General features: G+C 38.0%; 1 protein-coding gene across 3 annotated transcripts in view; it reads left to right on the top strand.

Moving 5' to 3' along the window:
• The window catches only part of ntrk2a (neurotrophic tyrosine kinase, receptor, type 2a), a 79,574-nt gene that overhangs the window by 4,795 nt on the left and 49,129 nt on the right, over positions 1–25,650 (top strand). The window contains exons 5-13 of one of the 3 annotated variants that reach the window (XM_068311009.1): positions 467–615; positions 11,838–11,971; positions 12,369–12,501; positions 12,682–12,753; positions 12,908–13,135; positions 13,436–13,462; positions 13,915–13,926; positions 14,731–14,768; positions 14,896–14,995. In XM_068311009.1, coding sequence (XP_068167110.1) covers positions 467–615; positions 11,838–11,971; positions 12,369–12,501; positions 12,682–12,753; positions 12,908–13,135; positions 13,436–13,462; positions 13,915–13,926; positions 14,731–14,768; positions 14,896–14,995 — 893 coding nt within the window. Of the gene's footprint in view, positions 1–466; positions 616–11,837; positions 11,972–12,368; positions 12,502–12,681; positions 12,754–12,907; positions 13,136–13,435; positions 13,463–13,914; positions 13,927–14,685; positions 14,769–14,895; positions 14,996–25,650 lie in introns of all 3 variants that reach the window. The other 2 variants (XM_068311010.1, XM_068311011.1) reach the window with 2 other exon arrangements.

Here is a 25,650-nt window from a genome sequence, read left to right as displayed (position 1 = left end):
ATTCAGAGAAACATTTACATGCACTATCATCTCTAAATTACTTATAGATTTGTGATGTGACATTTTGATGTTTAGATCTGGGTTTATTGTTTATGGCGACATTTAGTAGAAGGGGTTACACAAGGGGAAGGAACTGTATCTCCAATGTCTTCACAATTGGGGGGAAAGCACAATCCAGAGACTGTAAGTTTAGCATAACAGCAGTGCCCTTTTTCACTCTGCATAAGCTTTTTGTGTCCCCTGATTCCTTTACGCTTAGCTAAGATAAGCAGCTGCTTTCATGTTTGACCAAAACTTAGTACATCATCTGTCTGGAGAAAAGCAAAGTGTGATTCCAAAAACACCAAAATTTTCCTTTGTTTCATCTATTTATTTATTTATTTATTTATTTTTATTTAAGCAACTCTACATCACTTCTCACTGTTCTTGATAGTTTCTGCCTTTATGTGTGTGTTTGTGTGTCTAGGATCCTGTCAGGGAACCCTCTTCACTGCTCCTGTGAGAACATGTGGATCAAGCTGTCGTTAGGAGATGAAGCAGACACTCAGGAGCTGCGCTGTGTTGAGGATGGAGGAGGACGCAAGCTGCTCTCCAGACTGACACTACCTAATTGTGGTAAGGACACACACACGCACGCACGCACGTACGCACACACACACACACACACACACACACACACACACAGTGGTGTATGTCTACAGGACCCTGTCCTTGAGGTTCTCATTAATTTCATGATGGATTGCGTGGCAGGTGTGTCTGATAGCTGGTGCGATTTTTTTCAGTCCATCCATAGGAGATGATACCCAAAAGACCCTCTGATCATTACTCCTACATTGTACATTCCAGCTGAATGAATTAATTGTTATGACACAACATGTATCAGTTTATGAACGCCTTCAAGAAAATCTCAAGAATCACCTCAGTTTTGAGTCATACGGTATAGTGTGTGTTTCAGTAGCACCAGATTAAGTCACTATCAATTCAGTCAATCAAGTCAATTTCAGAGCTGTTAATGCTTCGAGAAAAACCTAAAAAACAATCCAAGCAAGATGGCTGAAGATCCTTCCTGTGCTTTTTTTTGCCTCAAAATAGATTTGCTCCTAAACTGTATAATTGGCAGCACAATGTGCCACTTCCAATGTAGCTCACCCATTGATAGATCTCTCCCAGAATAAAGGTGAAGATATATTACTACAACTCTTGTCCTAAAATGGGTGCAAGCATTGATCTATAAAACCCATTGCAAACACATTAACAAAATATTTGGTATGGTTTGAGGAATACACCATCTGTGTCATTTATGATAACATTTTTTTTAAAAACTGTCTTGGTGAATAATAAGGTACGTCTGCATTTGATTTTTTTTTTTTTTAAATTAGATGTTTAGTGTCAAGAAAGCCTATGACAGGACACCCAGAGGAGAACTGTGGTACTGTATGAGGAAGTCTTGAGTGGCAGAGAAGTATGTTAGAATAGTACATGTACGAGGGCAGATAAACAGCGGTGAGATATGGTGCAGGTGTGACAGTGGAGTTCAGGGTAGAGGTGAGACAGGAAGAAATAGTGAAGGTGGATTTCAAATAACTGTACTTGGGATCAACAGTGAGTGTGGTAAGAAGCGGAGCTGGAGGTGATGGAAATGAAGATGTTGAGGTTCTCTCTAGGAGTGACCAGGTTGGATAGGATCAGAAATGAGTTCATTTGAGAAAACAGCCAAGAAGAGATAGTTTGGAGGACAATGTTAGAAAGAGCAGACTTCAATGGTTTGAACACGTCCAGAGGACAGATTGGGAGTATATTGTTTAAAGGATGTTGAAGATGGAGCTATGAGGCAAGAGCAAGACCAGAAAGAAGGTGAATAAATGTAGTGAGGGAAGAAATGAGGGCAGTTGGTGTTAGAGAGGAGGATGCAGAAGATTGACATGGAAATGGTTTACATGCTGTGACGACCCCTTACGGGACAAGGATAAGAAGAAGAGATGTAAAGTGTCAAATAGAGACACTCATCACCTTCCAGACAGTGACAACAGCCAGTTGTGTGTGTGTGTGTGTGTGTGTGTGTGTGTGTGTGTGTGTGTGTCTACCAGTTGGAAAGGCATAAAGTTTTAACTTGTTAACTTGTGTAAAGAAAAGGCCTGTCCCAAAATTACTTTGGCCGACCCAAAGCTGACATTTTGGAGCTGTTCCTGCTATAGCACAAGTCACTCACCGTCAGTCAACAGATTTAATTTCCTTTTCTTCTGAATCATCATGTTTCGATCATCAGAGTAAAAATTCTTTCTGGTCTTATGGAAAGCTCCACCAGATTACTCAGCTGCCATGCAACAACAGTAATCACATTTTTATGAGCAGAGAAAGACATTCTCTGAAAACATGTTTGTGGATATGATTTAATATTAGCCTTTTTCTCAGTTGCAGTAAATGAACAGAAAAATGTACTGGCCATTACGTTTATGGTTTAGTGTAAATATTCCACATGTATGTGCTATTGATAAAAAAAAGGTAGAATCTAATGTCAGCAGCAGTTCATTAATTCTTGTCTTTTGTATGGATTTTTTTGTGGCTCTCTATTCTAGGCTCTTTCCTTTTCATAAAGTGGGTCAGATTACAACTTGATCAGTTGGAAACTTTGAGTACAACCTGCTCTGACTTTCTGAGAAAAAAGCTAAAAAAGTTCAGCATGACAGTAGGTAAACAAATGGAAAGCGGCTGGCCTTTGGGGCAAGAAGTTGATTCAGATCCAGTTTTTTATTGTAAAGTGAGAGTATAAATTTATCAAATGCACAATAGCAGCTAGAAAAGCTTTATCTCTCAGTTGAATTGTAATCAAATTTTCTGTCATAAGCCAAAATATAAATCTTGAAGTCTTTTGCCTTCTTTGTTGACAAAGCAAGTGGAGTAGTCAAAAATAGCTCACTGCAGTCAGTATGCACAGGATGCAAACAATAAGTTAGCCTGCAGGAAGCCAACATTGTCACTGGTAACACTTATTGATCTCTGCCTCCATTAGCAGAGGTTATTTTTGGCATTACCACAGTAACAACATTGCTCCTGCAGAGGTGGGTAGGGGACCCCCTGGCAAAATGATATGCGAGTAGGAGGATATGGTGAAGCAGGGCTGCAAAATAATACCCCAGGGATAGCAGTAATACACCAAAAATGTCCCAGTATGGACAAACTGTTGGCCTTTTCCTCTACATGTAGTTGCTTTTTATCACTGGTTTTGGCGTTCCCATTCGTCAGGCTGTCTTTTCATGTCTACAGTACTACAGTAGTTGTGTTCCATCTGTCGGTTTGCTTGCATGCCTACTCTTCTGTCTGAACACATTTCCAAGAGACATATAAGGAAGGCACAAAGCAGAGGAAGCGCCCAACGATGCCCCAGGCTGACATCTCAGGCCACATGCATCTCTCTCTCTCTCTCTCTCTCTCTCTCTCTCTCTCTCTCTCTCTCTCTCTCTCTCTCTCTCTCTCTCTCTCTCTCTCTCTCTCTCTCTCTCTCTCTCTGTCTCTCTCTCTCTCTCTCTCTCTCTGTCTCTCTCTCTCTCTCTGTCTCTCTGTCTCTCTCTCTCTCTCTCTCTCTGTCTCTCTCTCTCAGTCCCTGTGGACTGTGGACTTTTTTACTCCTGGAGCTCCACTTAGAAAGCCTGTTTCCACTGCAGGCCCGTTAAAAACTTCACTAAAATAACTGCAGTAACATCATGTGCATGCAAGTTTCAAGTAATTCCAGCAACAGGTGCAAACTTAGTTGGTTGCTTTATAAGATGAAAATAATTAAAAATTTTGCACTACTGTTCATTTCATGATTTAGCTTTTGTCTAAGCTTCCCTAAAAGCTTGCTCAAGAATATAAACTTTAAGCTAAAATCTTCTAAATACATAAATGATAACAACCACAACCAGCTTTCCTGAGAACAGAGAATGCTTTTCCTGTGTGTTTTGGAAATGACAGTGGATAAATGAACGAACTTCACATCACAACTGTTCACTGTTCATAGGTTGATTTAGGTGTGAGAAAATACTACAGACACACACACACACAGACACGCATGCATGCACCCACACACGTATGCAAACGCACACACATACTCGGGTAGCCCTCCAACTACAAACACAAATTGTTCAGAGGTTGTTTGCAAGCTGAATTTTTTGTAAGTTGTCATTTATTAAATTTCAATCTGTAATCGCCACTTCTGGTCATTTAAATGCCATACTAGGCTAATTACTAAAGTACTATTCCTTAAGACTTATCAGAAACAAATATAGGACATAAAAACAAAGTATAAATGATATAAAAGACCGTAGTGCCGTAATGAAACTCACCATTAGATTCCAACCCCCATTTGGAAGTACCAGTACCGTGCATATACTGTACATATACTTATACAGTATACAGTATGTATCTATGTATCTGTGTGTATCTCGCCCCCCTCTCTCTGTATATATATATATATATATATATATATATATATATATATATATATATATATATATATATATATATATATATATATATATATATATATATATATACTGTATATATGTAACTTCCAGTACAAACAGCAGACTCCTGTGTCTTTTTGCAAAAGGTGCTGTTCACATGCATGAAGACAACAATACACTTACTACTTTTTCAAAGATATAGCCTAGTAAAGTCAGTTTTATCTTAGTAGTGCCAAATCACAGCCTAACTTCTCTCATGAGAATATCCAAAGGAACAGGTCTAGGTCATTCCCTATTTTATGTAGACCTGACATTCCCCATGAGCAAGCACTTGGCAAGAGACACAAGAAAAAAATAGCATTTTAAGCAGTGGAAACCTCAAGACAAGAAATGCACATGAAAAGGGCTGATAAGTGAAGACTCTGGCTCTCATTCTGGTTTTTGGAAATCCAGAGAGCAGAAGTAACCCTGCATTGGAGCGTAGTGCTCTGTTAAAACATGTTTAGTAAAAGATAGATATGTTTGTATCTGTTCAGTTCATGACTTTATTCGTGACAAGAAAGATATTTAATTGTTTTTCTGGATTCCACAGTTCAAAGAATTCTAAACAGGTATGGTTTATTCACTAGTTGCACTCAGCGCAGCACGGCAACATTCCGGAAGAGATGTTTACAATCAATGGGGTATAACAAATATCCGGCCTGGAAGTAACAAATCAATGTTGTTTCCACTCTTCTTGAGAGAGAATATTATTCAGGTGAAATGCCATATTTAAAAACATGTTACAGTCAAAGATAACATCCAGATTCCTGGCACTGGAGGCTAAGGCAAAGCTGTCCAGAAAAATCGTGTTATTAGATAATGTGTTTCTGAGATGTTTCGGGCCCTGCACAATAACGTCAGTTTTTTCTGCAGAAAATTACAGGTCATCCAGGTTTTTGGGTTGTTAAGACACGCCTGAAGTTTAATCAACTGATTATCTTAATCTAGTTCCATTGATTGCAATGTATTGTTTGCCACCTGGATAACTTTGAAGATTTATTAGATATCTACAAAGGTTGAGCCGAGTACTTGCGAGAAGGGGGCGGGACATACGTTGCCCTAGCCAATAGCAACCCAGCTCAACTGAAATGAACCAATGGAATCACTTTTAAAAGTTTTTCTTCACAGGACCACCTACTGAAGCAAAAGACCTCTGGGATAAAATGAAATTATAATTGAAAAAGAAGATTAAAATAAGAAAGGTTGTTTGGATTGAAGGATAAATGTATGAATTAAAATAAAAAAGGTGTTCTAAATGAAAGAACATAAGTTTGACATGTTTCTCATATTTTAACGTTTTTTTTCCATTATATTTTAGCAACAGTTAGGTTTCGTGTTTCCACCCGGTTACTCGTTTCAGACGAGTATCCGGTACAGATAATGCATTTTTGACAAGTACAATACGAGTAAAACTTGTCAAAACTTGTGGTCCTAAAATCCTCAGAACTGACTGTTGTCACCCTCAGTGACTGGCCAGTCACACACAGCGCCTGGCCCTCCCTACAGAGAGTCTGTGCGCCACAGACATTGACTGATCTCTCTGTGCGTGGCTTCGCTGTATCTCATGTTGATTTCCTTAGGTTTTCTTTAGCTTGTCTATATATATTTCGGTCTATTGAAGGTTACTAGGTGAACTTGTTTTGTTTTGATGAATGTACGTGGTGCATTTGACCAAACAGAGATGAAAACTGTTCGTGTCGCATCGGTCACTGCCTCCATTCCAGTCGGGGTTTTTTTTGTTTTTTTTTACCTGCTTGCTCTTAGTCTGACACTTTCTCACTTCAGTTCAAATAAATGATTTGTATAGATACTCTATAGATATTTTAACTGTTACATAGCGTACGCACACACGCATACACACACGCACAGACACACACACACACACGAACGTGCTCTCTCTCGCTTCCTCTCTCCCTCTCACAGTCACTCAAACACACACACATGCACAAACAGACACACACACACAAACACACGCACCCACACCTTAACACTCGGCCTCCCAGAAATCTGCAACTAATAAAACTCCCTTAGACAGCGATTTTCGGACATTATTTGTATATAACTTGGATTATCATTGAAAGAATAAGAATAAAGAATAAATTGGTGGAATAGATAAAAACAAATCAGAACACTAAATTAAAACTATAATGCCTTGCCTTAATACCTTCTGTAAATAATTCTTCTACTTTTGTGATCAAAACTTCTTCTTTTCCTTTCGGCTTTTCCCTTCAGGGGTCGCCACAGTGAATCAATTGCCTCCATCTAACCCTGTCTCCTGCATCCTCTTCTCTCACACCAACTACCTTCATGTCCTCTTTCACTACATCCATAAACCTCCTCTTTGGTCTTCCTCTAGGCCTCCTGCCTGGCAGTTCAAAACTCAACATCCTTCTACCAATATACAGTGCCTTGCGAAAGTATTGGACCCCCAAAAAACTTGTTGACATTTTGCCACATTTCAGGCTTCAAACTTAAAGATAACAAACTGAAAATATTTTTCAAGAATCAACAACATGTGAGACAAAATCGTGAAGTGGAACCAAATTTATACAACATTTTATATTGTGTGTACATCCCTACTCTCAGTCTTATACCCTTGGCGTTCCTCTTCTCTCTCTTCTTACGAACACACTTTCCTCCTCTCCTTCTTCGACCTTCTTCAATCCAATTTCCACCATCACCCTGTAGGTCAACAGCACCGATGGCGGTCGTTATTAACCCGGGCCTCGACTGATTCAGTATGGAAGTCATAGGTTTGATTCTCATGTTTGATTTGGCAAAATTTTTACGCCTTCATGACGCAACCCTCTGTATTTATCCAGGTTTGGGACCGGCACAATAAGACACTGGCTTGTACCCTCTTGTGGCTACATAACTTTTGTGATCAAAAACATTGATTTGAATCTCAATTTTGAGGGTGTTCTGTAAATAGTTTTTAAAAAAAACACAAAATATGGCAATTTCTGATCAATCCATATCAAGTTCAGACTTAAAATAATGTAGTGATTTAAGCCCCATCCATTTCCAGTCATACCCCGCCCACTTCTGGTTTAAGCCACGCCCATTCCGAGTACAGATCCGGATACAGATCATTTAGATGATACAGTGTACTCGCTCATCCCTAATATCTACTAAAAATACCATCTAAAGAGACCATTTTTAGGTCGAAAAGTACTGATCCAAGTGCAGAGCCTTAGGGAACTCTGTAACTAATTTTGATGTGCATGAAAGATTTACAATTAGCATGTACAAACTGAAACAGATCAAACTGAAAAGATTTAAAACCAATCTAACCTAAATCCTTTAATCCCATTATGGGTGTTTGAAATTTGATGTTGACAGTGAATGTTTTCAAATGTATCACTAAGATCTAACAGAGTCCAGAGACAAGTCCCTCATCTGATACTATTAGGAGGTCATTGTAACTTTGACTAGTGCTGCTGTTTTCATGGACTCTAAAACACTTGTCTAGACGAGTCTTAGATGGTCACAAAGCTGACTGGATAACAGTCAGTGATTCTGGATAACTCGATAGCCCTCACCGGTGACATAAACAGTGTAGTCATAGTAATCAATTTTAGAGAGAGAGAGAGAGAGAGAGAATGGATGACATGGATGTGAGAATGACGCTTTCAATAATAATATGGATTTATGCTTTGGTGTATTGTGTTGGGCTTTCAATTCAGAGGGCAGTATGTTTTCCTTTTAAATACGAGCTGTAAACAGCCATTCAGCTGTACTGTATATTACCGGCACATATGCCTGATGCTTATAATGCATAGTACATTCTTGGAGCATGCTTTATGAATGAAGGCACAGCGGAATAATGGAGTCAAAGGTTGACACAGGATTGGTAATGTAACCCTAGGGTTGCATACCATAGCTGTAACTAGCTGTCTTCTTGTTCTGGAAAAATGGCAGGTTTTATAGATGCATTGAGGGAAAAATGGACATAGGGACATCACCCTACCACCCTGGCTGCGGAAACGTTTTCCTCCTTTCAAACTGACTTTCAAGCTTTTTCAAACTTTCCTTTATTTCCCAATGAAATAACTTTGAGAAACGCAATTCAGTTTATCACTTCAATACATCTTCTTTTTAATTATTATATCATGAAATTTTATAGCAAAAATACTATACAGTGCACCCTCGCACATTAATGCTCGTAACGTCACCTCATCACAGATTTTTGGTAGGCAGTTGCGTGATACCGTATGCGCATTCTATTGGCTGACAGCATCCGGAAGTGCGCCATGTTCTGTGAGACACAAAAGTGCTTTTAACAGTTGATAAGAGTGTGGGAAAAGGTAATACAGATAGAAGGTGGTTTAATATTAGTACGGGAGGGTTCATAAACGTTTAAATTACCATAAAATATTACGATAAATAGTTTTTTGTTCTATTGTGGAATTTACTAATCGCATGTGGTTCCTGGAACACATTACCCACGAGGAACGAGGGCGCATAGTAAATATTATATATAGCGATGTGTACTGTTTTCCTTCACTGTCAATTACCTGCATAAGAAGGGCCCAACATTTGTCAGTAGTGTTTAAGTCAGATGAAGAAGGGGTCCACGTCGTTAGGTTTTCATCTTTAAGGCCTTTACAGACCAGCCACACAGTGGAGTACTCTAATGCATGTGAAAAATCAAAAATCAAAATAAAAGTTTTGAAAGATTCAGATTTTGCCTGTACCAGTGATTGAAGAAAGTGTCCTCTAAAACTTGGCAGTAGGTCTGAGAGTTGATTTTGAGTCCATTTTCAATCCTAAAATGGCCACCTTGCTGGCGTATGAGGCCAAGTGGAGCTCTGTGTCCATTACTAATCCAACCGTGAGGTCATCCATCTGGTCCACAAAAGTCACTCTCATGTCATCAGTCCACAAAACCTTTGAAAAAATCTGTATCCAGATGTTTGTTGGCCCATTCTTGACATTTCAACGTATGTGTCTTATTTGGAGGTGGTTGGGTTTCAGCCTTTTTCTACAATGGCCATATCTCTGACAGCACCTCGTACTTCTTTATACTTCTTTATAGGTAGATTACACTTGTGGAATATGTCAACACTGGAGGACAATGGGTTCCTGGCAGCTTCAAGTTATTGATTCCTCTCAAATCTTAGTTAGGCAGTTAATTTAGATCTTTTCTTCTTGACACGTTTCTTGCAACTCTGTTGACTATTTGCAACAGAACCTTAGATGGTTCTGTGATCGTGCCCCAAATATTAGATATGCTGCATCTCTCTAAAATTTTTTTTTTTTTTACAGTTTTTAACTTTTCAGAGTCTGTTAAATCTCTTTATTGGCCCATTTTCCCTGAGGAGAAGAATCTCCCCAATAATTATGCTCATCTTGATACTGGATGTTGACGTCCTTAGGTCACACCCTCCCTCTGTACAGAAATACACATTACTTGATATGCATTAAATCCAATAAGCATTCAAGTTTGTACAACTGGAGTTGCAAAATATGCAGAAAAAAATTTGATATGGTCCAAATAATTACTTGCCTACCATGTGTGTGTGTGAGTGTGTGTGTGTGTGTGAGTGTGTGTGCGCACTTTTATTATAGACATCATCTTATATTGGGAAAATGTGTATGTAGCCTGTTATGTGTGCACATCATTTATACATTTGTCTCTTAGAGTCAAGCCTGGGCAGCTTTTAAAGTGGTGCCTGATAGAGAAGAAACTGACAGAATGTTCTGTAGGCTGACAGCAACAAGACCGACCTACTGCAGTTTGCAAGATATTTTGTAAGGAAGACAAGGAAATTGTTCTCTGTGATGGGAAGGCGATGCTCAGCAAACAAAAGCGTGTTTCTCCACGCTGTACAATCTGCACAGTCCATCACCAGATGCTCATCCTTAGTGTTGACTTGACATTGATGCTGGTATATTAGACCTGATCAAAAATGTGTTGTTTGCTAATTAGAATTAATGTTCTTTTAAAATATCTTAGGAATAGAGCATGCTCTGCTTTCAGTAATACTCTAAAACATTCACAGTTACATATTCACACCTTGAGCTTTAAGTAATGAGGATACAATCACAGCTGCCCTGCAGATTTATCCTGCTGTTCTAAGAGATTGAACTGCCAACAAGCCTGCGAATCCAACTTCCAGCCCACCACCTTCCCGTTTTTCAGTACACCTTGTGAAACACAAAGTACATTGCATGGTTTTAGAATCAGAATCAGAACTCTTTATTAAATCCCCCGAAATCGCTTGTTTTTAAGAGACATGTACATTTTTTCAGTTGCATATAACGCCCTTTTGGATTTCATTGAGTTCAATGGGCTTAAGAATAATCAGAAAACATTTCATTGGGATAATGTACGAATAGGGGTCAAGTCAGTTTTTGACATTTTAATGTAGGCATGTTACATATTTAGTCTTATGAAGGTAACTTCAGTCACTGCAACAGCAGTTTAATCCAGTTATCAGTTTCACCATTCATAAAATTTCTGATATGAATGGTTCGACTTCACCTGCAAATGCCTCCAGTAGAAGTAAAAAGCTAATTTACTGAGGACCTGTTAATACATGTGGTTATAAAGCTATAATACAGATGGACTGAAAAGAGTGAAATGTTCATATCGGTGTGATTGAGAGAGTTACCATAGCAATAAGTGGGGCCGCCCAGGTGTAAAGAATTTTGTGACTGGACCAAAAAGGAGGACGGAAATGTGAGCATAAGAGAACAGGTTTTTTAAATGTAGACACTTCTCTCATTTCTATTCACTTCTCATTCACAGTCTTCTTTTTCCTTGGGTCTTGGTATCTTTTCTATCAAAGTATTAAATACAGAGTAAAAATCTGCTCTAAAGAATTTTGACCTCTTTGTTCCCACTGCCCATAAATACACACACACACACACACACACACACACACACACACACACACACACACACACACACACACACACACACACACACACACACACACACACACACACACACACACGCTCAGATATATTTGACAGAGGCTTCAGACTGTGTCCAATCAATTTACTACTCGGTCTGCTTAAGACATGCACTAGTAATCACTGTAACCATCACTGTGTTTAAACTTTGTCTCTGTTTGATTGGGGTTAGTGTGCTTAAAAGAGAGACCGAGAGGGGGACGGAGAGAGAGATTAAATTCGTAGTCTTTGTTTGTGTGTCTTTCTTTTCACTGGATGGTGTTTGCCTGTTTCTCCCTCTCTGCTGTGGTCTTCGTTACGTGCCTTGTGTTTCAACTGAAGGCAGGAGTTGACCAAGAATCCTAAATCTGCTTCATTCCCCTTTTCTCTATTCTCTCCACCCTCCTCCTCTGCTTCCCCTCGTCCTCCTCCCCACTCCCTGGTTGTATGTAGAGGTTCCCATGGCAACATTGAATCCATCCAAAGTGACATTAATGGAAGGCAAGACAGTGGACCTGTCCTGTATGACCTCTGGGGTGCCATCACCTGAGCAGATATGGAACATGACATTGGCGACCAATCATGAGGTTAGAACACACACACGCACGCTCACACACACACACACACACACACACACACACACACACACACACACACACACACACACACACACACACACACACAATGCATTTTGTATCACAACATTTCACGGTAAATATTTAACACTTTCAAGTAGAACCATCTCAAAAGTTAGCATTTTGGATCTTATTTTGTCACAGTAAATTGGTTGTATTTGGGTTTTGAATGTATGTATGTGTATAAAAGGTACGAAATTCATGTTCAAATGTTCTTTGGTAGATTTTATTATATTAGTGTGTATAATAGTAAGTTATACTTTCTGACTGACCATTTTGGTGGTTTCCAATAAATTCAAGATGAATTGACAAAGAAAAGTGGATGACATAATTATGTGTTCTTCCTCAGATCTTAACATCAGGCCAGATTTCAGTGCTACGACTCACCAACCTGTCATCCCTGGACCACAACAGCAAGATCAGTTGCACAGCTGAGAATATCGTTGGCGAGAAAGAGTCGTCATTGTGGCTGGATATACTTTGTATGTTTATGCTCTGGCAAGCAACTCAATTAATGTAGATTTTAATATCAAAAATATATCAAAAATGTTCACTGTACATTTCACTGTACTCAAGTACAGATTTTTAGAAGCTTACGTCCTCGTTTGTGGTATGTGTCACGCTGTTTTTTTAAAGCTTTTTAATTTCTCCATGACATGCAGTTCCTCCCAAAATCACTAAACTGAGTGACGCAATCTCAGACCACCACTGGTGCATTCCATTCAGTGTGTCAGGTAATTAACATAATGTCCTTTAGTGATATGATATGGTTCATTTCATTTGATAGAGTCAATCACATAAAAAAGGAAAACAAAACATATAGACTGTTTTTTAAGAATATAAACCAATGAAAGCCTTGTATTGTATTTGTATTAATAACCCTACCAGGAAACCCAAAGCCCGATTTACGATGGTTTTGTGATGGTAAACCAGTGACAGAGGGGAGCTACATCATGACGAGGATCCATGACATCACTGAGAGAGAGTATCACGGCTGTCTCCAGCTGGATAGCCCCACTCACCTCAATAATGGACGCTACACCCTCGAAGCTGAAAACAAATACGGGACAGACAGAAAGGAGGTGGAGGCTCATTTCATGCGCAAACCCTGGGATGGTAGGACGTAACACCTAATATTTGATGTTCTGTTATTAATATTTATAAATAATACATCACAATATTTTGACACTCATGTGCAGGACAGGAACATAGTATAACCGCACCACACATTTTCCATAAGGATATAACTTGCCAACATACCTAAGCAATGAGTACTTCCTTCACAGTAAAGTAATTGAATTGTCAGAACATTTTCTGAGATACAACTTAAGTGCCGGTACTGTCCATGAAGTATTTGACAATTGTGAATGGTGAATTTAATCAAATATAATCTTTTTCTTTAACCTTGATGTGCAGGGAATGAGAAGGATCCTTACTATTATGGTGAGTGAAATGTTCAATATCAACACAAAGCTTTTTATAAAGCAAGTTAAATCTTTCACATCTAGTTTCGATTCTTAGTTGTTCATTGAGTGTCTTAGATAAATGTTTCATTCTATCTCACATTCTATAATCTCATCCTTATGAATTAACATAGTTGGTACATTGTAGAAAAACTTTCTCTCCTTTCTCTCTGAAGTTGTTAAGGATACTGTTGTTATACTTTTCGACATGTGACCATGATGTTGATGTTAGTTTTCCTTATGTTGTGCATGTCAAATAAAGTTACATTTGTTAGCTTTGCTTTAAATATTAGTTTTGTATCAACATATTATTAAGAGAACAGGTATGACTGAAAATGTGTGCATGTCAAACTTCTGCATTTGAATAATGTTTAAATGTTTGGAACTGAATTTGTCTTTCTTGTCTATTTTGTCACACACTTCCTTCTGCAGATCTAAACATAGGTACTGCTATAACTTTAATTTGCTCATTTTCTATCACATTTTATTTAAATTAACAAATTAATCACTAAATCTCTCCATTTGTTGTTGCTGTCCTGCTCTCTGTTCTCATACAGCATACTGTATATCCAACAAAAGTGGAAAATGCATTATTCATCTGCAATTTTAGGTTTAGTCTTTAGTTTTTTTATATACTGCATACCAGTCAAACTGACATCTATCAGAGTTATGTGCACTGTATGTTTCTCGAGTTATTTTATAAAAAAAACAACTATTGATCTGTTTTATTGTAAAACAACATTACAAGACTACATTAATTATTAATAACATTATTGAGATACTTAAGTTCTTAGACAAGCAAGTTCATAAAAACTGTATGTTTTAGTATTAGGATGAATCAAATAGTTAAGCAAATGTAAGACTTTCTCAGGTAAAGACGCATGCAAACTCATTCAAAAATAGATTGCACACTTGGACATCATACAGTTTTTTAAAGTATGAATCTTTGAAAACAATGCTGGTTTAAGTACAGGAAAGTTTTAGGCTTGCTAGATGATCACGCTAACACGTAAACCTTAGAGCATACAGAAATTCTGTTTAATCCATTCATTGTGTAGTTGACATTCTTTTCATTAGAAACTCATTATAAGCCAAACATCATTGTTAATACAAACCCATGCACTTATTAGTTGTACCATTGCTGTTTGATTTAGGGTTTTTAAGTGTTTGTTTCATGGAGCATTGTCCTTCCCTCAGTGACAGTTCTCTTTCTTCTTCTGTATTTATTAAACGTTTTTTCCTCGACAGAGGACCCCACTGTAGATCCACCTGAGGACAGAGTCGCTGTAAGTGTAATTTAGCTTTTACCTTCAATCACTATTTTATGACTTCTTCTATCAGCTAACAATTGTGCCTATTAATGTGTATACATTTATTTCTGCTTATACCTCATACTGATTTCTCATTGTACAGGTGTACGTGGTGGTTGGCATTGCTGCTGTTGCCTTCACTGGTTTCCTTCTGATGTTGGTTATTCTCAAGTTTGGAGGAAACTCCAAATTTGGCATCAAAGGTAAGATTTTTCTCATATTCCTGGCTCCCATCCCTTTGGGGAGGATTAACAATGCTGCCTAAAAGAAAACAATTATATGAATTACTTTTGATGAAAGATTTGGTTGGCTTCATGGATACATCAGTAGCGCATTTCAGAATAGTTAGCCAAAACATGTTTTTGAAAACTGCGTAGATACTGATATAAATACCAAATTTCCATTTTCCCCTTATACAGAGAACAGCAAACAAAAGCAAATCTTCAACTGGATAAATAATTTAAGATTTTGGGTTTGGCGACTGGGCAGATTCTTTAATTTCATGCTCCCATTCTCCATTCCTGGATCTGATAAATGTTTCGTTCACATTTGTGAAAAGGTTTTGGAGTTAAATGGCTACCCTAAGTTTACCCTTATCCAGATCCATTTAAAAATGTTAATTGTTTGGGACAACGCCCTATCACTCACCCATTTTTGTGGTAATTTGTCAAGTTTAATTAATGAATAAAATTGTTTTTTTTTTGTTTTTTAAACACTTGTAAAAAACCTCAAACATTCAGTTCTTGTCCGTCCAACCAGATGTAGAACTAGAACACATTAGAACTAGAACACAGCCTTCAGAGAGCACAACCTCCAAGTTAGCTCAGTCTCCTGCGAAGGTTTACCTCCCTGTTGAACACCTTGAGTAGGCAGCAAATAATTAGCATTGCATTATGGGCATTATGGGGACCAGAAAAGAAAGAAATATTTAAGTCTTTGCTGCCTGAGAAATTCAACACCAGACAGTTGTAATTAAATCATCATATATCCATGAATCCATCCTGTTCAGGTGGAAAATATCTGCTGTTTCACTGTGGTTGACTGTCTGTCACTGCTGCTGGTGAATAACAAGCATGGTGACTTCAGTGGAATCTTGTTGTATTGTTGGTGTCAAGCTGGCTTTCTATTTAGAGCAATGAGTGACTTCTGCAATGTCTAATTACCCTTAGTATCAGTCACGTTGACATACTAAAACTGATTAGTGCCTGTTTTTCTCTTTTATGTTTGGGAACTGACGGTAAAATCTTCACCAATCCTTCCTTTCCATAACATAACTTACACTAATTTCCTACTAATATGTTCAGTGGGCAAAAATTAAAGTAGACCAACATTTAACTTTATTTACATTTTCTTTTTTTTGTCATAAATGTGACTCAAATTGAAATTATATAGCTGTGTGAAAGCCCCAAAATACATGAGCTTGGTGCAGGAAATGTTTTATGTGTCTTCCATCCAGCTGAACTGTTGTTCAGTTTGGTTGAAAAACATGAATAATTTATGAAATCTAGCTGGGGAATTCAACCTTCGCAGGAATAAATTCTGTGATGTTTAAGAATAATGTTATTTCGGGAATAAGCAATGTTTCGGTGATTCTATTTGATACAGCTTGTTGCTGTAGAAAATGCAAATCAGAGAGTTGATAAATTGTTTTTGCCAAATGTATGTGCCTATGGACCTATGTTCAACTGTTAGTTTATGCTTTGAAATGTGGTATTTGGCTAGTGATTGATTTATAACCACCCTCACCGCCCCCACACGCACACAAAAAAAAAAGAAAGAGAAAATGGGGCAGAGTAGTTCACATGTGGATTTTGTGCATAGATTTGTATTTATGGTCTTGTATGTTTTGATATTTCCATAGGTGATATGATGAAGATTGTTCTGAAGTCAATAATTTCTCTGATGCTTCTGGGCATCCATTAAATGCATATGTTTGTATGTGATCTCTGTGTTTGGCATGTGTATGTAGCTCCATTTTCATATATATATATATTGTTAATTCTGGTTTGCCTCTATGGTGACATCCCCTAAGTTATTCTCTCTTTCCAATGAGGATTTTTTCTTCCCACGTGGACCCAACTTTGTGGTCCACAAATATCTGTGTGTGCCTTTAAGCATGCTGACATTAAGGTGGAAAGATTGAGGGACGATATATTATCAGAATGTACAGATGTAACAGACCTTAACTGGCCCGTCACATTTATAATGACGGCGATGACTTTATTATTGTGGATGGAGACGTGGTGCAGATCTGTTGTGTTTGTTTTTTTTCCTGTAACATAAAAGGTGGGGGCTGGGGTAACGCTGGCATCCCCCTCTCTCCAGACCTGCAGCATTAGGAAGTCAATAACAATAAAATAACAACGCGAAACATTTGTAAAACAGTAAACAGATCTACTTAAAAACATTTTTCACTTTTCTATTTAAACAAATCAGGAAACATACCTGTAACATAAAAGGTGGGGCACATCATGTGAGGGCGGGGGTAACACTGGCATCCCTGCAACATGCAGTGAGCCCGTTAGCACTTGTCAACGCTTAACATCTACCAATTAACATAAATTCCATCGCTATTATGTATATAAATAATATTTCAACATAGCGAGTGTGACAGTGGGCATCTATTCACCACAAAGTCACCCCCGCTATAGAAAACAATGAAAAATAAGAATATAATAACAAAAGTTTTTGGAGCATTGCACAAGTGCGACTCACCCCTCTCTCAAAAATTCCAGTACGAGGAGGCCTGGGCGTGTGCACCCCCAATAATTGCCCCACCAAAACACAACCAAATCATGGAACCAAAAACAACGCAACAATGAAATTTGGGGAAGTATGTGTTTGTTTGTGTGTGTGCGTGTGTGTGTGTGTGTGTGTGTGTGTGTGTGTGTGTGTTTGCGTGCGTGTGTGTATAACATTTATTTATAAACTGTTACACAGAGTTGGAGAGTTCCCAGTAATCTAATAGCAGTAGTTGTGCCCACAAAACCACTTGGATGGTCCCCACACTGGATCGATGACCAAAAGTCATAAAAACATGATAATAGAAATATATGTAGCACTTATTGAATGCAAACAGCACTTAAAGACTTTTCAAATCATAAACACACACACATGTAGATGCACACATGCAGCCCAAAATGAACACGATGGTAGGAATAGGACTAGGAATACTGTATGTGAAGATATTATGTGGCCTCCCACTGTATCAAACAGCTGCTCACCAATGAAACTAAGCTCTCTGAACTAATCCTGGATGTACCGTTTTCTGAGCAGAAGTATCATCATTTTGCATTATTTATACCAACTGCATTATTCTCCTTGTTTCTCATCAATAAACAAAGGCAACATTTGGTCCAGGTTAGTCACAATCTTGTTGCTGCCCCTTGACACGCACAGGCAGGATGACTGTTCTATGTACTGGGCATTGCTGAGGGTTTTCTTGTCCTGGTTGATGGAAGTAAGTAAATATGGTCAAGAGAAAGTTTCACCATGTGGATAGTAATGACAAGTCCATATAGATCTAAAATGGATGAAACACAGGTGTCTTATTTGTGTTTGCTCTTGTATTCTTAAATATTTCTCTACCTTTTCCTGTCGTAGTTCCAACACACTATCCTCCTCTCCCTCTTCGACCAACAGTAGTCCAACTTCCACCGGCCCCCTGTAGGTGAACAGCACTGATGGAGGTTGTTGTTAACCCAGGCCTCGACCGATCCGGTATGGAAGTCATATATTCAATTCGCAAATTGATTTGGCAAAAGTTTTACATCGGATGCCCTTCCTGACACAATCTTCTGTATTTATCTGGGCTTAGGACCGGCACGATAATACACTGGCTTGTGCCCTCTGTGGCTACATTCTTGTATTCTTAAATAATGGTCAATCCAACAGACTGTAAACACAAAACTGGCAAGTTATAACTTTTTATCATTATTAGCAAACATGCAGATATATAAATTTTAAATACAGAAGGCATGGAGCAACATTATACTTTTTTTTTTTCAGTGGTGGATGTGGCTACTTGAGACATGTCCAAGTTCACTGAACAGGCTTTATAACTGTTTTGGTCCCTAACCATGCCTCACGAAAGTATCAGGCTCTTGAGTTACTACATGCTCCACAATGTTCTTCCGCAGTCTGCTCGTATGTCTTTTTAACTCTTGAAAAACAGTTCCTGTGGTTGGAAATGATATGGATGAGACTGAAAATTCTAAAATTCTTGTCTAAGTCACATGTCTTGCAGTCATTTAAACGTTTGTTCAGATAAAAGTATTGCTTATAGTAGATTTTCATCCGTTAGCCTGTGCCAGCAGCATTGATTATCAAAATCACAGCCACTTGAATATTTTTTACCCATCTTGCAGTGAATTATTTGTGTGGGTGAACACCACAAGAACAATGTGGACTGGACCGTCATTATCTTAACTCTGTGTATAAAACCAGAAACCACACAATTTGATTGCTGAGTTTGGATTCAAACTGCAGAGACTAAAAAACAGAAATTTCTCTTGTACTTTTTAGTGGGTGAGATGTCAGCATCATTTAAGAGCCAACTTAATCACAAATGAGACTAAACCCATCTGATCGATACAGTTTTCCATCGGCAATCAGAAAGCAAATCAGCTTTTGTGGAGGAGGAAGCAGCTAAACTGTAAGAAAAATACCAAACTGAGGCTACATTTTACAGAACAGAACAAGTAATCTTGTCTAGTTTTAGTGCCAACAGTAGTTCATGAAACGTAAGTGTTCTCAAGAATTAATGTTTGTTATCAGCAAAAGTGGATGGAAGAGAAGATCTCAGTTATTCTGAAGGTCTCGTTAAAATTAATATTCCTTATGCAAGAGAGTTCCATTTTAGAAAAAATGTTGTAGCATGAAATGAAACAAGTAAAACTCCAGTGATTTGTGCCCTGAGGAATAGAATGAGTGATGGTTAGCTGGCTTAAAATAAGAGTTTCCACAAAATTGTACATAATGGCCCTCTAAAGACTGTACTCAAAGAGAAAACAGATCCGGTAGAGACAGGACGCGACCACATTAGTATGCATATGTGTCCTTGATGAACCTGTAGGCAGGGAAACGTCAACTTAAACCAGAGTTCAAATGCTGGACCAAGATGGAAATGTCAAGATGGGGGAAAAAAAGAAGTGATTGAAAGTCAAAAAGTACATGTGAAGTGGAGAAGGCAAGAGACGGTAGAGGACAAGCCAGACTTAATGCTAAAATTGACATTTGACGAAAAGCAAAAAAAAAAAAAAAGAAACAACAAAAATAAAATAGGAATAGAGAGAAATCGAGGGAGTGAAAGGAAGAAAGAAATAATAATACTAATACTAATAATAATAATAACTTTATTTATATAGCACCTATATATATATATTTATATAAACAAAAGTTTACAAAGTGGTTTGACAAACAAGGCAAAAGCAGGAAACATATGACAACAAAGAGCCAAAACAGTGAGGCCAAACATAAGCAGGACAAAATTATGCTAAAATTGAGGTAAAGAAAGAGTGATAGAAGCACATTCAAGAAAAAAAGAGACAGAAAGAAGACACCACAGCTCAAATACAGACACATTAGATGAAAGCAAAGAGGAAAAGACAAACCGAGAAGCAAGCGAAAGATGGAGAAAGTTCTCTCTTGTCCACTTATCAATGATTCATCATTAGGGCAGGTTTCAATTTTCTGTTTGCTGGAGTTACACGCCTCCATATCTCTCCCTCTCCCACATGCACATAGAGCGCTTCATTGTTGATCGATCAATATGACACCCTCAAGGTCAGCAGAGCTCTATTCTAGGCCGAAAGCACTTATGAGCATCTTCAGCGTACCCTACAACTCCTCATCCCGTTTTCATTTTCCTGTCCCTGCAGAAAAAGCAGTTTTTGCCTTCAGCTATCCAGATTTTTGACAAATACAGCTCATCCACTTAAGTTTTGCAAAGTAAGGAAAAACTGAATGAGTTAAACTGCAGAGTGAAGAGGCTGAGAAAAGTAATCCATGACTCTGTATATAGAGTACCAAGGAGTATCAGCGCTATCATTCAACCAAATTGAATTATGCCACTGTACAATCACACAGGTTATGACCAAATTTGTTGACATTCGTATATTGGCAAAAAGCAAAAATAGCAAAAAGACGAAGAGACGAAGTCCTACCTGGATATTCATGACAGCTTTTTCTATCTGATGAGAAACAGAGATGAATGGGGTTTTAGTTTATCTTCTGAGGATAATGAATGTCCGTGCCAATAGTTTTAGGACTCCTTCTAAAATTGTTATAATTATTAAAGAGCTTCTAATTTCAGCTCAACTATCAAAAACCTTCAAAATAAAATGTAAGTCTGTTGCACCCAAGAGACCAAGGATCTGGTAATATTTATTATTTTAGTAGTTTATTTGTCATGGCTTTTTTTAAAAAAAATTCATGGAACTTTGTTTGCACTCAGATTTTTTTGCTGAGAGCTTGAGGGGAAAATGACTAAATGCCCATGGCACCTTCTGAAGGCAGGAATCGTTTGAAATGCTCTGAAAAATGGCAATCAGTCATGTTCCAAAGGAAAGCATTGCTTGAAGACCTTGTCCATGTCCTTTCCTAACTGAAGCTACTCTTTTGCACACGTTGTGCTGTGTAACTGATTTTTTTTAGGGCATTTACAAGTAATTGTCTAGTGTGTGCTCATCTTGAGCTGTAGATGGAGTATTGATTTGATAATGTTACAGCCTTGGTGTCTTCAATGTTAGCAAATCCTATGTGTGTTTGGAATTGGAAGACAAAGAACTGATCACGTGTTGCCGTCTGTCTCTTGTCATCTTTCGGCAAACCCATTTCTTCTTTTGTTGTCTATTGTTCAGGCTGACCTTCATCAAAACTCAGAGCCGTGGCAAATTATATTCAAAACTGGTAAAACAGTTTGAGAACAGGGTGATTTTGTATGTGTACAGTTTGTGCAGTTAATATTCACGTAGGAGCTGAAGAGTAACAAGTTTCTCCAAATTAAAATGTGAAGGTCTCTTAGATCTAATTATACTTTACTTTAAACGGTCATACATGAAAATCCGGGCATTGTGATGCTTAGCTCTGTGAATGCCTTATCTACATATTATTTACATATTTATAGGATTAAAGACACCAATGTCTGGCTTGTGAGGTCATCTGGTGGCGTCTGTGATTTATTAATGGAGATTTTCTTCCTTCAGTTGTATTTTTAGATGGCCGTTTGTTCATAAATCAGACGCAAAATGAATAGTTTGACTTTTAAATTTCCCAGTTTGGATTGATGAAGTGCATCTTATCTTTTAAGTAATCTCTACTCAACCATTTTGACTGAAAATGAGGGCATAAATGCAAATGTTGGAGTGTCACAAAATTATTCCCATGTCTGATGTTTAAGTGTATCCTGATACTCTTTGTGGCAGCTAATTTTGTTGATGCTTCTGGTTCCTCTAAATACCACTGGACTCTTGAAGTGAAATCTACTCGTCAAATTTTAATTACTCAGATGGACCTCACATTGTCGTGTGGGGAACCCCGATGCTAGTAGAAAATCAAACATTTACATCTATGGTCCCAGCTGGCTAGAGGTGAGAAGCAGGTTATGCCCTGAAAGCCTCATCAGCACATTGCAGAGCCACACATAGACAATGCTGATGCACACACTCACACCTATAGACAATTGATCACATCATCGAAGTTGCATGTTTTTCGATTCTTCTTACTGCAAGGCAACAGCGCAGACTTAAGCGCCACCGTGCTGCCACTTCCCACTTCACACACACACACACACACACACACACACACACACACACACACACACACACACACACACACACACACACACACACACACACACACACACACACACACACACACACGCACACACACACAGATTCACCTCTATATTATTTACTGTCTGGGGCTGCTTTTGTGTTGCACCCATGGCATCCATTTCTGCATCTCTGCAGCAGTTTTTGAACTGCTTATAAAGAGAAAGAAGAAGGGGAAGGCAAAACAGAAAGAGACTCGTACAGCTGAGTTATTGGGAGCAGCACTATAAGAGATAAAAGTTGTATTGATTGATCAATTGATCGTTTGCCTGTCCAGACTGAGCCAGAATGCATTCGTCTTCTTGGCCCTGCCTTCCGATCACTACCAAATGCTGCTCTAAGCACTGGTCTGCAGTTTGTGTGTGTGTGTGTGTGTGTGTGTGTCTGTGTGTGTGTGTGTGTGTGTGTGTGTGTGTGTGTGTGTGTGTGTGTGTGTGTGTGTATAGCTGGGTGATGAGCAGCATAGTAAAAGGATATATAAATTTAGTATGAAAAAAAAAAGATTTTCACCACTTTTACTATAAGCGCCAGAGAAACAATAAACTCCATGTATCATGGATTCCTACTAAATTGAGGTAAAACCTGTTCATGAGAACATTCAAATAGACTAGGTGTCACTCAAACAATTAGGACAAAGTGGGAATTTTTGTGAGTAGTAGCACATTTCAGTCCTTCTAAAATTAAACATATGAAACACATTTCTTTGATATAATCTGAAAAAATAGAAGAAACAAAGCAAAATAGAATTTAAGTGAGCACATTCCATGATGATGGACTTATTGTACAACAGAAGAGTAAGGCGGATATTGTTACAGTATTTGATATGTCAAATTATAAATAGTCCGTTGTAAATGATATCAAGGACATAACAAGTGCTGCAAAATACCAATGGCGCCTTTAGTTAGTTAAAGAAACTCTATTAAATATTCACCAAAGTGTATTTGTTTGTTCGTTTATGAACTATAAATGTTTATTCGTGTGTGCTAATCATTTTCCACATAATTCCAATCAGTTTTATTGCCCAGAAGTGATTTCATTTGTTAGGCAGGAAGCACTGTTGTTCACTTTAAAACTAAAAAAAAGTAGAATACACATTAAAGATTGAAGGTGGCATTTTAAAAATCTTATGAATTTTTAATTGAGTATCTGAGGCGTAGCATTACGCTCTCTATGTCTGCTTTCGTGTTTGATGTTGAAAGTCTCTTCATTAGTGGTTCTCATCAATGAGATTCTCAGTATTTTATCATCAGACTAAACCACACTCAGAGGATACAAACCCCCACCAGGGTATCCCAGCTACTTACCACAATTTGTGGCTGCACTTCAATCTCACTGTGACGCACCTTCCTCTTCTAAACAAATACGTAATGGAGCTCATCTCCACAGGAAACTAGTACCCTCCCTTGACATTACAGATGGAGCTTTTCTTCATTCGTCTCCCTGATGCACACCTTAAGCCTGCAATGAATCTTGAGCAGTACATGATGAGGTGGATCACTTCCAAAATGTAATAGATTGTTCTTTGGGCCATGGCACATAAAAAACATCATCATAATCTGTTTGTGACTGTTTGGATCCTGCTGACAGATGGATGAACCAATATCGGCAAAGGCGTTACCTCTTTAGCAAAGACAAATATAGAAAGATTAAAAATGCATCAATTAAACATCTGTTGGGACATCTTCTCACATACTGAAATTCAAAGATTAATTTCATCTCCTCATTGGAGATATGCTGAATTAGAGACCACCAGTTGATATTATATTTGTTTATCTGTGTGTTTAACTATCTGTATTACTTTATAACTGTGTATTTTCTTGAATTAAATCATGAAATAATACCAAACCTCAACTGAAATATAATGTTTAATTTCTTGAGTTTAAATCTTGTTGTGTTTAAATTAAAAGGTGACATTTACACCTCCTGAAAGATAGTGGGTGGAGGATATTGTATGAGTGAGAGACTGTGTGTGTGTGTGTGTGTGTGTGTGTGTGTGTGTGTGTGTGTGTGTGTGTGTGTGTGTGTGTGTGTGTGTGTGTGTGTGTGTGTGTGTGTGTGTGTGTGTGTGTGTGTGTGTGTGTGTGTGTGTATGTGAACAATAAATATAGAGCGCAAATAGCAAATGTGACAGACAGTAGAAGAAAAGAAAATGTGAAAAATAGAAAGAAAGCCATTATTGTGTGTCTTGATCAACTTTCATTATATTTGTAATCATTTCCACACAATTGATGTGTGTAAATGTTTCGAGACAACCAAACCACCCTGATACTGTGACACATACAGACCGCTCCGTATTAGCAGCCTCAAGGAGCAGCAAGTTGGATTTATGACTGTGTTTCTTAAAGTCCACTTCATGGTCCAATGCCAAGACCTAACGTTTTGCTGAGCTTCCGTGGTTTTCTTAGCTGACACAAGAGAACTGAAGAAAAATGCTCACAAATAAGCTACATGCAGTCTGAAGCTGCCAAGAACAGTTTAACAAATGTGTATCCTGTGAAAAGGCTGATTATAAAACTTGATGGTGGGCAGACAGCAGTGAAAACATTGACCAGTGTTAATGCATGTATGCATGAGAGATCATTTCAGTTCAAATCCACATTTCAGTCAGTTATCATCCAAATAGGATACATAAATTCCACCTTCAAATATATCAGTTAGATCTCGTTAGATGAAAGCTGGAAATTTGATTTCAACTTTGAAATAACATTTAATTAAATGAAATCTAATTTAGTTGAATTGGCATATATAACAGGCACCAACAGATATACAGTACTGTACTAACTTAGGTCAGGTGGAAAAAAAAATGATGACATAAATAATATTCTCAACATTTTGTATTTTCTTTTTGTTGTTCATGTGTGTAGCATAAGCTGAGGCAAACAACATATGTTTGACACAACGCTCTGACAGGATTTAAAATTTGAAGTCACAGTGTGTGGACTCACATTCCTTTGGGAAGCAAAATGCACTTCCCCAAAATGCAAATCATTAAACTGAATGGAAATGACAAAGTAATGAAGTGATGC

This window comes from Antennarius striatus, chromosome 3, assembly GCF_040054535.1.
Source record: "Antennarius striatus isolate MH-2024 chromosome 3, ASM4005453v1, whole genome shotgun sequence".
NCBI lineage: Eukaryota > Metazoa > Chordata > Actinopteri > Lophiiformes > Antennariidae > Antennarius > Antennarius striatus.
The sequence above is the reverse complement of the archived record's forward strand: the minus strand, read 5'-3'. Positions and strand labels throughout refer to the sequence as shown.